The sequence below is a fragment of the Erythrolamprus reginae genome, chromosome 4, assembly GCF_031021105.1.
Source record: "Erythrolamprus reginae isolate rEryReg1 chromosome 4, rEryReg1.hap1, whole genome shotgun sequence".
Taxonomy (NCBI): domain Eukaryota; kingdom Metazoa; phylum Chordata; class Lepidosauria; order Squamata; family Dipsadidae; genus Erythrolamprus; species Erythrolamprus reginae.
In genome coordinates, this window is record NC_091953.1 from 125,909,118 (window position 1) to 125,923,076 (window position 13,959).

Genomic DNA, 13,959 nt, shown 5'->3' on the forward strand with positions numbered 1-13,959 from the left:
ATTGTGCAAATAAAATGCCACACAATTTTTTCTTTTCATTTTTCTTTTTTTAATTTTTTTTTTAACTGAAAAAATCGGATAGACAGGAACACAAAACAGCTCCGAGTCCAATGTTGGCAGAACATGACTGTAACCACCCAATTCCACCCAATATCCCAGGCACCACAGATTGCACAAGCTGATTTTTTGTTTTTCAGAAACTCTTTAAAAATAGCCTCTGTAATAACACACTGGCAGTTCTCTAAATCAGAGACCTACTTTACCACCATCAAGAAAGCTGGTTTAGCAGTTCAATCTAATGCAACTTTGCCCCGGAGGACCGAAGCCTTGAATGGGAATGGAAGTAGAAGGTCCTTTGGAAGAGATACATTACTGTGCAGAAAAGAGAGGTGACTCACAGCCTGGGAGAAGAAGACAAAAGGAGGAAATAAAAGCAGAAAACTGAAATGAAAAAGGTGGGGGAGTGATCTTAAATGGATCTACAAGCTCTGGTTTCTCACGCTGTTTTCTCAGCAGCATAACGAAAGTGGTTTGTTATTGCCTTCCCTCCAGATATTTCAGCCATCCCAGACTAACCATCATCTTAGATTCCCAGGCAGAGTGACCAGCACTGACCTAGTTACTTTCTGAGATCAGACAAGGACATCTAAAAAGGGCCAAAGAATCTGTTGAAAAGCCAATGGTCAGAATGAGCCCTTCCATATATTTTTTTTTAATACAAATTTTATTTTTCTCCAACATAAAATAAAAAACAATACGTAAGTACAAACACTAAAACCATGCTTAGAATAAAACATATATAAAAAATTTCTTTTTCTATTAATCATTCAATGGAGGCTTATCTTTCTTTTTGTGCCGAAAATGTTGGAGTGGCTGGGTCCACCACTTAATGGTGGGCCCAGCCCAGTTTGAATCTGTACTGATTCTGAACCATATAGCTATGGTTCAGGCATCTACCTTGAGCATCTCGCTCTTCTTCATCAGAAAAAGTCCACATTTTGGTACTGTAAGAAGTGGAAGAAACTCTGCATCCTGATTGTTTATATGAATCAAAGAGATTAAGACTGGTACCACCTCTTAGGGTTTGACATCTGATGACAAACATTCCATCATGAGAGACAATGGACAAACATTCCATCATGAGGGAAAAAAAACATTCATCATTTTGATCTGATTCCAAAATGCACATCGGAACAATCAGACACAAGAACAGTTTTTTCCCCGAATGCCATCACTCTGCTAAACAAATAATTCCCTCAACGCTGTCAAAGTATTTCTTAAGTCTGCACTAATATTAATATTCTCATTGTTCCCATTACCCATCTCCTCCCACTAATGACTGCATGACTGTAACTTTGCTGCTTGTATCCCTACGATTTATATTGACTGTTTCCTTATATGGTTTGATTGTTTATTTGTACCGGGACTATCATTAACTGTTCCTTACGATTCTTGATGAATCTTTTCTTTTATATACACTGAGAGCATATGCACCAAGACAAATTCCTTGTGTGTCCAATCACACTTGGCCAATAAAAATTCTATCCTATCCTATTCTATCCTATCCTATCTATCCTATCCTATCCTATCCTATCCTATCCTATACTATACTATTCCATTCCATTCCAGTATCTCCTTTGCTTACTAAGGACTTTCCTGCCCTCTTATATAGGTCCTGTCTTTCTACTTTATCTTGTCCTCTCATCTAATTTCATTGGATGCTCTGCCTCCTTCTGACCAATATTTGAATTGTGCTGGCTGGCTGTTGTCCGAAGAGAGCAGCTGGTCATTATGTCGTCCAAGATTGAATGACTGTTTTTTCTCACCTTTCAGAGTATTCTTTTAAATTGAATAAATTAAATTAAATTAATTCTTAGTGATTGTTTTCAGTCCCCAATTTCTAGGGTTCTATCTACTTTCTGGTTTTGGCTCTTAATGTCCAGCCGTTGTAGGCACAATCTGTGAACTTAGAAAAAGTTAGAATTAGAACAACCTCAGGGTCATAGCTCTTGTAGAGGAGTTGTATCTGGCCCATAATCATTTGTTGTCTATTCACATTGTTGGGGAAAAAATGTGGCCCTTCTTGTCCCAAAGGTGTTTTTTCCAAAGGCAACTGGACTTTCTGTTTTTTCTTTGAAGATGTGTCACTTCTCATCCAAGAAACTTCTTCAGCTGTTGGGTGACCAGGTTCTTGGATGAGAAGCAAAACACCTTCAAATGAAAACCATAATGTCCAATTGCTTCTTGAAAAAGCCCCTTTGGGACAACCATGATCTCGATCACCGAGAATGCCCATTGTCCTGTGGCCATTCTTGTTTGTTTGTACATTCATCAAGATGCGTTTGACTCATAAACGCGTACACCTCATCATTTATTCAAAAGTTTACAAGAACAGTACCTTGGTGCAATCTCAGTTCTTACATCCCTTCCTTCTCATTATATTCCATTTATTTCTGTCATTCTGCATTAATTCCCTGTTCTCTCTGGGGCTTTGCAAGGGTAAACACCAGTCTGATCTCTGTTGGGCTCCACAGGAAGGAAAAGTGGATTAAACATGGGAAAATTCCTCGCCCCCCTCCCTTGCTCTACTGAACCTCCCAGAAAAAAGGCAGTGTAACTAAACATTAAATATGCTAAGAGGGGAAAAAAAGGCAGGGAGAGTTTCCTTTTGTCTCAGACATGTTAGGTTCAGAGCTTTAAAAAAATCCATCAAAATAGCACCCAAGCAACATATTCTTCAAATTAAAAAAACAAAACAAGGGAAAGCCTTCTGTTTCCCTAAAGTGAAAATTAACTTAGATGAGTGGCTAATCTTATTGACTGCATTAAGTTCGCTGTTGGTTAGCTGCTCTTTTGAGATTTTGCATAATGGATGAAAGATAAATGTTCCAGCCTCCATGTCAGACGTGGTTTATTCCTGTTCCGCGTATGTAGCATGTGCATTGTTTTAATAACTTGCTCGCTACTAAGAGCAGAGATAACGGGACAATGTTATCTTTCCTAATGTGAAGGCTGGGAAGCCAAGCATGAGATATCATAGCCGCCTTTGTACAAGAGACCATCATCTTCATTTAATTCATCAAATTAAATGAAATCTCAAGAAAGCAATCTCAAGTTTTCCTCCCCCAAAACTAAGGTGCGTCTTATACTCTGAAAAATATGTTCAGCCTTTTGAAATAAGGAGCTGAAAGTCCTCTTATATATGCTTTTGTGATGTCCCACAAGTTTTGGATGGTTGTTAAACCCTAACCCTAATTTTAATGCCATGCTGTGGGTGTGGTTTATTTTGCAGGTGTGGTTTGATGGTCATGTGACTGGGTAGGAGTGGCTTGACAATCAGGTAATCGTCTTAAAGGCCATGTGACTAGGTGGGAGTGGCTTACCGACCAAGATATGTTTTCAAATAGGTGCTCGGACTGTTTTTCAGTTGATTAAGTCACATTATTTGAATAGCCACAAAAAGGACAAATGATAGACAGCATTATTTGTTGAGGAGCACAGGAACATTTTATGGTTTTGTACTGAACCCACAAGGTTCAGTATGATAACAGATTAGGAGAATAGAATAGAATTGAATTAATAGAATAGAATGAATAGAATAGAATAGAATAGAATTCCTTATTGGCCAAGTGTGATTGGACATAAAAGGAATTTATCTTTGGTGCATATGCTCTCAGTGTACATTAAAGAAAATATACCCTTTTCAAGGATTGTGAGTTACGACACTTAATGTTTGTCATAGGGGTCAAATAAGCAACGAGGAAACGATCAATATTAATAAAAATCTTAACGATACAACAACAAGTTACAGTCATAAGTGGGAGGAAATGGGGATAGGAATGATGAGAAAAAACTAGTAGTAATAGTAGTGATGGAATTATTGGAATTATTCGGGGGAAAACTGTTCTTGTTTTTAGTTGTTGGTGTGCAGTACTCTGCAGTGACACAGCTTAAAGGTCTCAATGGGATTGATAATAAGCCATAATTCCAAAAAATACAACTTGTGTTGATGTCACCTGAGTGATTCGAAGTTGATGAAAGAAAACTGAGATTAACTCTGCAATGATGGATTTGAAGTGGTGGTTAATCTAAACTGAAAGACCGATTTTTAAAAAAGTTCTTAAAGGAGAAAAGAGAGGCCGAGCGAGAGTGTAGAGGGTGGACTCCTCCCTAAATAATTAAGCCCTTTTCCATTCCAACTGTGCCTTTGTTTCTGTCCCCTCCTAGATCTTCCTTCTGTGACCCTGCTTTGACAGGGAAGCATTTTCCCAAAGCATCCATCCTGCTTTCTTCCTGTCCCACCTCCTGGGTTTTGCCTCATCCCCTCCATTTCTGCCTTGCCCCTGTGATGTTTCCAACAAATATTCTGGCCAAAGAAAAGCTGAATTCACTTCCAGACAATGGCCAGTCAACCTGATTCAATAGCAAGGCAGCACAGAGGCCCCGCAGGAAGCTGGAGCTGAACTTTCTGCTTCCAAGCAAGTCTAAAAATCTTCCTCTTTTAAATCACTCCTACAGCAAAGATTCAAAGGAATAGCTGAGAATTTTCCCCACCCTCCTGTGGGTAGTTGTTGTTATTATTATTATTATTATTATTATTATTATTATTATTATTAATTGGATTTGTATGCCGCCCCTCTCCGCAGACTCAGGGCGGCTAATAACAATGATAAAAAACAGCATGTAACAATCCAATTAATAAAACAACTAAAAACCCTTATAGTAAAACCAAACATACACACAAGCATACCATGCATAACTTGTAATGGCCTAGAGGGAAGGAATATCTTAATTCCCCCATGCTTGGCGATAAAGGTGGGTCTTGAGTAATTTGCGAAAGACAAAGAGGGTGGGGGCCGTTCTAATCTCTGGGGGGAGTTGATTCCAGAGGGCCGGGGCCGCCACAGAGAAGGCTCTTGCCCTGGGGCCCGCCAAACGACATTGTTTGGTCGACGGGACCCGGAGAAGGCCAACTCTGTGGGACCTTATCGGCCGCTGGGATTCGTGCGGTAGAAGGTGCTTCCGGATGTATTCTGGCCCAATGCCATGTAGGGCTTTAAAGGTCATTACCAACACTTTGAATTGTGACCGGAAACCGATCGGCAGCCAATGCAGGCCACGTAGTGTTGCAGAAACATGTAGTTATGTAGAAGTCAAAATCTTCAAAGATGTCTGAAAAGAGACACAGCAATGATGGTGGGATTTTTAGTGTTATTGTTGTTGTTTTACCTCTTGTCAATGTGTGGATTCTTTCCCCTAAAATCAACAAACCTGCAATAAGCTAAGGTCTATCCTGCACAGTGTGGGTCTCCAATTGATTTCAGGTGCTACAGAAATGATGCTGCTGAATTGAATGAGACACCATTGTTAAATTGATGAGCAGCATTCTTATGTCTGTATAGAAGGAATGAATGTAGTTTAACCATCAGTGGGTTGCTACCAGTATAGATCGGCAGCGGGAGGCTCCACCCACTTGCCCCAGACGCTTCTGCGCATGCGCCCAAGGTCGCGTGAATTGATAGGGATGGGATTGGCAACCCGTCCCTGAGTTTAACAAAGTTCTTGCCTTGCCTTAAACAGGTAAAGGGGGACTTCTCCTGTATTAGAGCCAGGGTGGCACAGCAGGTAGAGTGCTGTACTGCAGGCCACTGAAGCTGACTGTAGATCTGAAGGTCAGTGGTTCAAATCTCATCACTGGCTCAAGGTTGACTCAGCCTTCCATCCTTCCGAGGTGGGTAAAATGAGGACCCGGATTGTGGGGGCAATAGGCTGGCTCTGTTAAAAAGTGCTATTGCTAACAGGTTGTAAGCCGCCCTGAGTCTAAGAAGAAGGGCAGCATAAAAATTGAATGAATGAATGAATAAATAAATATAAACAAACAAACAAACAAACAAACAAACAAACAAATAAATAAGAGATTCCAAGATCCCTCTCGCGGTCCTTTCAATTCTATAAGCCAGGGATGGCGAACCTTTTTTTCCTTGGGTACCAAAAGAGCGTGTGTGAGCACTGTCGTGTATGCACGAGTGCCCACACCCATAATTCAATGCCTGGGGAGGGCAAAAACAACTTCCCACACCCCTTGGAGGCCCACTGAAGCCCAGAAATGGCCTCTTTCCCAACTTCTGGTGGACCCAGTAGGCTTGTGTTTCGCCCTCACCAGGTTCCAAAGGCTTCCCTGGAGCCGGCCAGGGTAAAAACGCCGTCCCCCATCCTCCTGGACGCTCTCTGAAAGCCAAAAACAGCCTTCCAGAGCCTCTATGTGTGAGCCAAAAATCAGCTGACCAGCACACACATGCACGTTGGAGTTGAGCTAGGGCAACGGCTCGTGTGCCAGCAGATATGGTTCTGCATGCCACCTCTGGCACCTGTGCCATAAGTTCACCATCACTGCTATAAGCAAACCACGCGATAAAATTTGAATATGTTTCTGTCCACATCAGCGAAGGCCTGCCATCTTCAACACTACCAATGCACCCTCCGATGCCGTTGTGTGCACAGGCATTCACCTGTCGGCATGAGATTTGGCTTCTGTGCATGCACAGCAAGCCAAACCTTGCAGGAGGACATGCGCGCGAGCGGGATTTTGCCACCAGGTGTGGGGGAATTAACCTCCCCCCTCCTTTTTTGCTGACTTTATTATGTTTATTATGTTTTTTATTTAGTGGGACTGAGTGTGTATGACTGTGTAGTAGATAGGTTTTTATAATGTACTGTATTTTTGTTTCAATTTTTCAACATTAGATTTGCATCTATATTGTATTGTGAGCCGCCCCGAGTCTTCAGAGAGGGGCGGCATACAAATCTAAATCTAAATAATAATAATAATAATAATAATAATAATAATAATAATAATAATAATAATAATAATCATTATCATTTATTTATTATTATTATTATTATTATTATTATTATCATCATCATCATTATTATTTTGGCAATTTTCACCAATTTTTTTGCTTTTGCACATGTGCAGCATCTGAATGTGAGATTTCGCTTGCTGCACATGGTCGAAAGCCAAATCTCATGCAGGTACGTGCATGCATGCATCAGGGGCGCACAGCTGCACACTCATCCAAAAAATCTCTACTGGAACGTAGCACCGGACCATTCAGGTAGCAGGCTATCACTGGTCCACATGCATCCACCCACATCTTCCCTGCGTCCTGCTCTTTTGTTCTCAGAGTGAAACAGGGAGTCCTTTCCTGGGGTAATCAGCTTTGGGGCGGTCAGGAAAGGGAGAGAGAGGGCAGTAGCAGAATTGACAAGGTCATATGCTGCCACGTCCTGCCTGTCAAAGACTACTTCAGCTTCAACCACAACAACACAAGAGCCCACAACAGATACAAGCCTATTAACTGCTCCAAACTTGACTGTAAAAAATAATCGAGTTGTCGAAGAGTGGAATTCACTACCGGACTCTGTAGTATCATCCCCTAACCCCCAACACTTTACCCTTAGACTATCCACGGTTGACCTCACCAAGTTCCTAAGAGGTCAGTAAGGGGCGTACATAAGTGCACCAGAGTGCCTACCGTCCCACGGCCTATTGTCTCTCCTATATCTCCTATATCTTCTCTTCTATCCCTATATCTTTTCTTGATATTCTCTCATAGTTGTATTTCACTCCTTTATTTTCTCCTCTATTCCCCCTTTAATACATTCTACCTGATTATATCCTCTATAACCCTTATTGTGTATTATTGTGTATTGGACAAGATAGATAGATAGATAGATAGATAGATAGATAGATAGATAGATAGATAGATAGATAGATAGATAGATAGATAGATAGCAAGAAGGTGTCAAATGTGTTTAATGATGCATGACCTGCTTGGGATCGGCTGATTTATGGCTCTGGAGAAGAAGGAACCCACCCACCCCCATTTTGTCTTCACGGCTTCTCCTTCTGTTGAATAACGAGTTCAGGGTGGGGGAGAGAGAGAGACGGTTGAAGTATCAGCTGTATATCGGTGCAAAGCACGGAAAGGGACATTAGCTTCTAATCAGATTCCAACAGTTCATTAAACCTGCCAGTCTGAGCGTTGTCCTTTGTCTGCTCGGAGGCAGGCCCTGTTTGGGCCAGATCCAACTTCAGTGTGTCTTCTTCCCGGCGAGCAGCCCCGGGCGCCTGTCACAGCTGGAGACCCTCCCAGCAGAGCAGAGGCTTCCAGGCAGGCGGTGCAGCCCCCTCCTCAATCCATCCGGCAGTCACTCCCCCCCCTTCGCCTGTGCAGAAGGGTCCCCCGGCAAGCTCCTTCATCCGGGCTGCCTCACTCACCTCAGGGAGATTTATGACCCCATTGGCCGTTGCAGCTTTCTTGGGTGGGAAAAAAAAGAGGCCTAGCTAGGCCAAGGCAGAAAAAGAGGGAAGGAAACTGATAGGAGGGGCAGGCTGGCTGTGCTTTGTGCTCCACCCTAGGTGGATCGTCAAATTGCTGCTCTGGGTGACACCCATAGATAGGAAAGGCAGGCCTGGTTAGCCCTTATTTTATTTATTTTATTTTGTCATGTACACATTGGTGGTATACAAAGATATAACAACGTTTATATACGTGATACTAGTAAGAGAGAAACATTAGGACTGGGGACGGAAGGCACGTGGTGCACTTATGCAGGCTCCTTACTGACCTCTTAGGAATCGGGCGAGGTCAAGAGTGGATAGTCTAAGGCAGTGTTACCCAACCTTGGCAACTTTAAGATATTTGGACTTCGACTTCCAGAATTCCCCAGCCAGCAAATGCCTTTTGAAATAAGGAGCTGAAAGTCCTCTTATATATGCTTTTGTGATGTCCCACAAGTTTTGGATGGTTGTTAAACCCTAACCCTAATTTTAATGCCACACTGTGGGTGTGGTTTATTTTGCGGGTGTGGTTTGATGGTCATGTGACTGGGTAGGAGTGGCTTGACAATCATGTGATCGTCATAAAGGTCATGTGACTAGGTGGGAGTGGCTTACCTATCAAGATATGTTTTCAAATAGGTGCTTGGACTGTTTCTCAGTTGATTAAGTCACATTATTTGAATAGTCACAAAAAGGACAAATGATAGACAGCATTATTTGTTGAGGAGCACAGGAACATTTTATGGTTTTGTACTGAACCCACAAGGTTCAGTATGATAACAGATTAGGAGAATAGAATAGAATAGAATAGAATAGAATAGAATAGAATTCTTTATTGGCCAAGTGTGATTGGACATAAAAGGAATTTATCTTCTGGTGCATATGCTCTCAGTGTACATTAAAGAAAATATACATTTTTCAAGGATTGTGAGCTACGACACTTAATGTTTGTCATAGGGGTCAAACAAGCAATGAGGAAACGATCAATATGCTGGCTGGGGAATTCTGGGAGGAAGTCCAAATATCTTCTAGTTGGTAAGGTTGGAAAACACTGGTCTAAGGCAGGGGGTCCCCAAACTTGGCAACTTTAAGTCTTGTGGACTTCAACTCCCAGAATTCCTCGGTCAGCATAGCTGCCTGCAGAATTCTGGGAGTTGAAGTCCACAAGTCTTAAAGTTGCCAAGTTTGAAGACCTCTGGAAGGGTAAAGTTTTGGAGGTTAGGTGATGATACTACAGATAGTGAGTTCCATGCATTAACTTCTCGGGTTACTAAAGGTGTATTTCCTGCAGTCAAGTTTGGAGCAGTTTACTTTAAGTTTGTATCTGTTGTGTGCTCGTGTGTTGTTCTGGTTGAAGCTGATGTAGACGTTGACAAGAAGGACATTGAAGCAGATGATTTAATTTATCCATTTATTTAATTTGTCAAACAAATATAGTATTGTAGTATGTTTAACATAATAAAATTAGAGATAGAAAAGACAAAAAGACATTAGGACAGGGACGGTAGGCACAAAGGTGCACTTATGCAAGCCCCTTACAGACCTGTTAGAAAAGGGGAGAGGTCTATTGTAGATAATGTAAGGTCAGAAGTTAGGAGCTATGCTTAGGTCGTGTTTCAGGCGACACAGTTCTAAACCTAGGATTGTAAGCCTAGTTGCATAGGGTATTCTGTTGTGAGTGGAGGAGTGGAGGGCTCTTCTTGTAAAAGGATCTCTGGACATGTTCTAGAGTGTTTATGTCCGAAATGCAGTGTGGGTTCCAGACAGATGGACTGTATTCAAGGATTGGTCTGGCAAAAGTTTTGCATGCTTTTCATACAAAACATTTTACATTACATTACAGACCCTTCTGGAAAGGTCTGGGTCAAGCATCCATTTCCCCCCTTTTATTCTTTCTGAGCGTGCCTGCTTACTAGAACGTTCTCCTGTTCCTATGACTCAGAATAATAATAATAATAATAATAATAATAATAATAATAATAATAATAATAATAATAATTTATTAGATTTGTATGCCGCCCCTCTCCGAAGACTCGGTGCGGCTCACAACAATGATAAAAACAATATTATAATGGCACAAATCTAATATTAAAAAACTAAAAACCCCATCATAATTAAAAACCAAACAGCACATACATACCAAACATAAATTATAAGGAGCCTGGGGGAAAGATGTCTCAAATGCCCCTTGCCTGGCGGTATAGGTGGGTCTTAAGTAGTTTACAGAAGACAAGGAGGGTGGGAGCAGTTCTAATCTCCGGGGGGGAGTTGATTCCAGAGGGCCAGGGCCGCCACAGAGAAGGCTCTTCCCCTGGGGCCCGCCAGACGACATTGCTTAGTCGACAGGACCCGGAGAAGGCCAACTCTGTGGGACCTTATCGGCCGCTGGGATTCGTGCGGTAGCAGAAGGGGAAGGGGAGAATTTTGGGGAAGGAAAATGAACTAGCACCTGCCTTGTGAGTCTTTCTTTTAAGGGGCTTTCAGCTTCTCCCAAAAAATGGCAACTTTAAAAAAAAATCCATTTATAGGATTGTATGTTATTCCTGTGCTTGGATATGATTCCAATTTGCAATTAACCAGATCAAATGCTGCACCAGGAAAAATGGAGTTTTGCACCCAGGGTAATTTGCAATATTTGTAAAGTATAGAGTTAGAATTTATTTATTTATCTGTCTGTCTGTTTGTTTGTTTGACTTCTATGCTGCCCAATCCCGTTAGAGGTAGAAATAGAGATAAAAATAGGAGTAGAAATAGAAATAGGAGTTGAATTAGAATGGAATGGAACAGAACAAAACAGAACAGGAGTTGGAAGGGATCTTGGAGGTCTTCTAGTCCAACCCCCTGCTTAGGCATGAAACCCTATATCATTTTATGGTTATACAATCTCTTGATGGTATAATAATAATAATAATAATAATAATAATAATAATAATAATAATAATAACAACAACAACAACAACAACAACAACAATTTATTAGATTTGTATGCCGCCCCTCTCCGAGGACTCGGGGCGGCTCACAGCAGCACAACAATACAATACAGTACAAATCTAATATTTTTAAAAAACTGAATTAAAACCCATATTTACTCAAAAAACCACAATCAAAGCTACACAATCACACCACACTCAGATGCTAATAATCAGAAGGGAGGGGGGGGGTTAGTAGGATTCCCCTCTTGATGGTTATACAATCTCTTCTTTAAAACTTCCAGTGTTGGAGCATTGTTCCACTGTTTAATTGTTCTCACTGTCAGGAAATTTATCTTTAAGTTCCAAGTTGCTACTTTCCTTTATTAATTCCCTTCCATTGCTTCTTGTTTTGTCCTCAGGTGCTTTGGAGAATAGCTTCACTCCCTCTTCTTTGTGGCAGCCCCTGAGATATCTGAACACTGCTATTATGTCCTTCTTTTCATTAAACTTATTCCTAGTTCTTCTCTTTATTAAATTTTGGAATTATCAGTTTTGGAAACTCTGGGGCAAAACTAGTAGGTGTTGTGATCAAGTGACCAGGCTAGAATTGGGAGAGAGTGAGTTCTAGTCTCGCTGTAGGATTGAAGCCAATAGGCTGACCTTGGGCCATTCCCTTTTTTCTCAGCCCTAAGAAGGAGAAAAATGGCAATCCACTTTGAAAGAAAACCTTGGCAAGAATACTGTAGAAAACTTTAGTCCATCGCCAGAATGTTTTTTTTTCTTAAATCATGTCTCAAAGGGGCTTTAAAAAAGAGGAAAAGCTACAGAGCTACTGCCACGTTAACAAGAGTTACAGACTCCTGGTTTTTTGGGTAAGGGCAATACTGATTTTGTTTCTGCTCCCAATGAAGGATAGAGTCAGGAATAAACTGAACTTTATTCATGGAAAAAGGAAACGTTCTGAAATCAGTTGGGCCCAGAGCTGATGTCAAAGTGTTGGAAAATATTTGGCGTGGAAGTTCTTGTAGGTAGACCTGATCAACAGGCAAATCCTTGCATTTTTCTTCCTTTTCAAATCTGGATGCTTCGTTGTTTTCTTTCTCCTGGGCTCATCCTTCCTTCCTTCCTTCCTTCCCTTCCTCCCTCTCTCCCTCCATTTCTTTCTTTTTTTCTTTCTTTCCTCCCCTTTCTTTCTTTCTTTCTTTCCTCCCTCCATTTCTTTCTTTCTTTCCTCCCTCCATTTCTTTCTTTCTTTCCTCCCTCCATTTCTTTCTTTCTTTCTTTCTTTTCTCCCTCCATTTCTTTCTTTCTTTCTTTCTTTCCTCCCTCCATTTCTTTCTTTCTTTCTTTCCTCCCTCCATTTCTTTTTCTTTCCTCCCTCCATTTCTTTCTTTCTTTCCTCCCTCCCTCCCTTCATTTCTTTCTTCCTTTCTTTCTTTCCTTTCCTTCCCTTTCTTTCTTTCTTTCTTTCTTTTCTATTTGTTTCAACTTTTATGCCGCCCAATCCCAATGGGACTTATTTTTTCTTCTTCTTCTTTTAAAGGCTATTAACACATCGGAGAACAGAATGTTAATGCTTGATGGGATGCCTGCAGTCAGAGTCAAAACGGAGCTGCTGGAATCAGAACAAGGGGTGAGTGTCCGTTTCCCATTCTTCTCCATGCCGCTGAGATATTTCTGCTTGCTTAATCTATTAATTTTGTACCCCAGAAAAGGGTACGATTCTCTATCTGGTTTCTTCTCACCCACAATGTCATCTGGTAGAGTGGATGTCCTCTTGCTCTCAAAGTGTCATCTACAAGCTTCTGGGAGATAGCAGACAGCAGAGAAACTGTTTTGAGAGAGGAAAAGTAGCAAGGCATGTAGAGATTCAACCACTCCAACAATTTCTTAGTATCTTCCAAGATATGCCCATGTCTCTCCAGCACTCCGCAAGCTGCATTGGCTACCGATTGGTCTACCCGACTCTTTGGAATCAACTCCCCCCCAGAGATTCGTACCACCCCCACCCTCCCAGCCTTTCGTAAGGCCTTAAAAATTCAACTCTGCAGACATGCCTGGGGCCACTTAATTTTACCAACTACCTCTGCCTGTGGTTGAATATGAAAGGATGAATGTGGATGTTTGCTTTTTAAATGAATTGGGGTTTTAAAATATAAATTAAGTTAGATTTTAATGTTTTTAGTATTGAGGTTTTTAGAGTACTTTAATATTAGATTTCTTGTGTGTTTTGTATTTGCTTTGTTGTGAGTTGACCTGAGTCTTAGGAGAAGGGCAGCATAGAAATCAATCAAATAGATAGATAGATAGATAGATAGATAGATAGATAGATAGATAGATAGATAGATAGATAAGTTGGTGAAGAAAGTAAAAAGTGGAGATTAGCAATAATCCTATTGGTTCGCCTGGTGCACCAGTTGCGACCCTATTTGGACCGGGAGTCACTGCTCACAGTCACTCATGCCCTCATCACCTCGAGGCTCGACTATTGTAACACTCTCTACATGGGGCTACCTTTGAAAAGTGTTTGGAAACTTCAGATCGTGCAGAATGCAGCTGCGAGAGCAATCATGGGCTTTCCCAAATATGCCCATGTTACACCAACACTCCGCAGTCTGTATTGGTTGCCGATCAGTTTCCGGTCACAATTCAAAGTGTTGGTTATGACCTATAAAGCCCTTCATGGCACCGGACCAGATTATC

General features: G+C 41.3%; 1 protein-coding gene across 3 annotated transcripts in view; it reads left to right on the plus strand.

The window, feature by feature from the left end:
• Positions 1-13,959, plus strand: part of KLF12 (KLF transcription factor 12) — a 291,072-nt gene that overhangs the window by 106,073 nt on the left and 171,040 nt on the right. For 2 of the 3 annotated variants that reach the window (XM_070751354.1, XM_070751352.1), the window contains exon 2: positions 12,800-12,889. In XM_070751354.1, coding sequence (XP_070607455.1) covers positions 12,824-12,889 — 66 coding nt within the window. In that variant the 5' untranslated portion in view covers positions 12,800-12,823. Of the gene's footprint in view, positions 1-3,116; positions 3,137-12,799; positions 12,890-13,959 lie in introns of those variants that run through there. The other variant, XM_070751353.1, reaches the window with a different exon arrangement.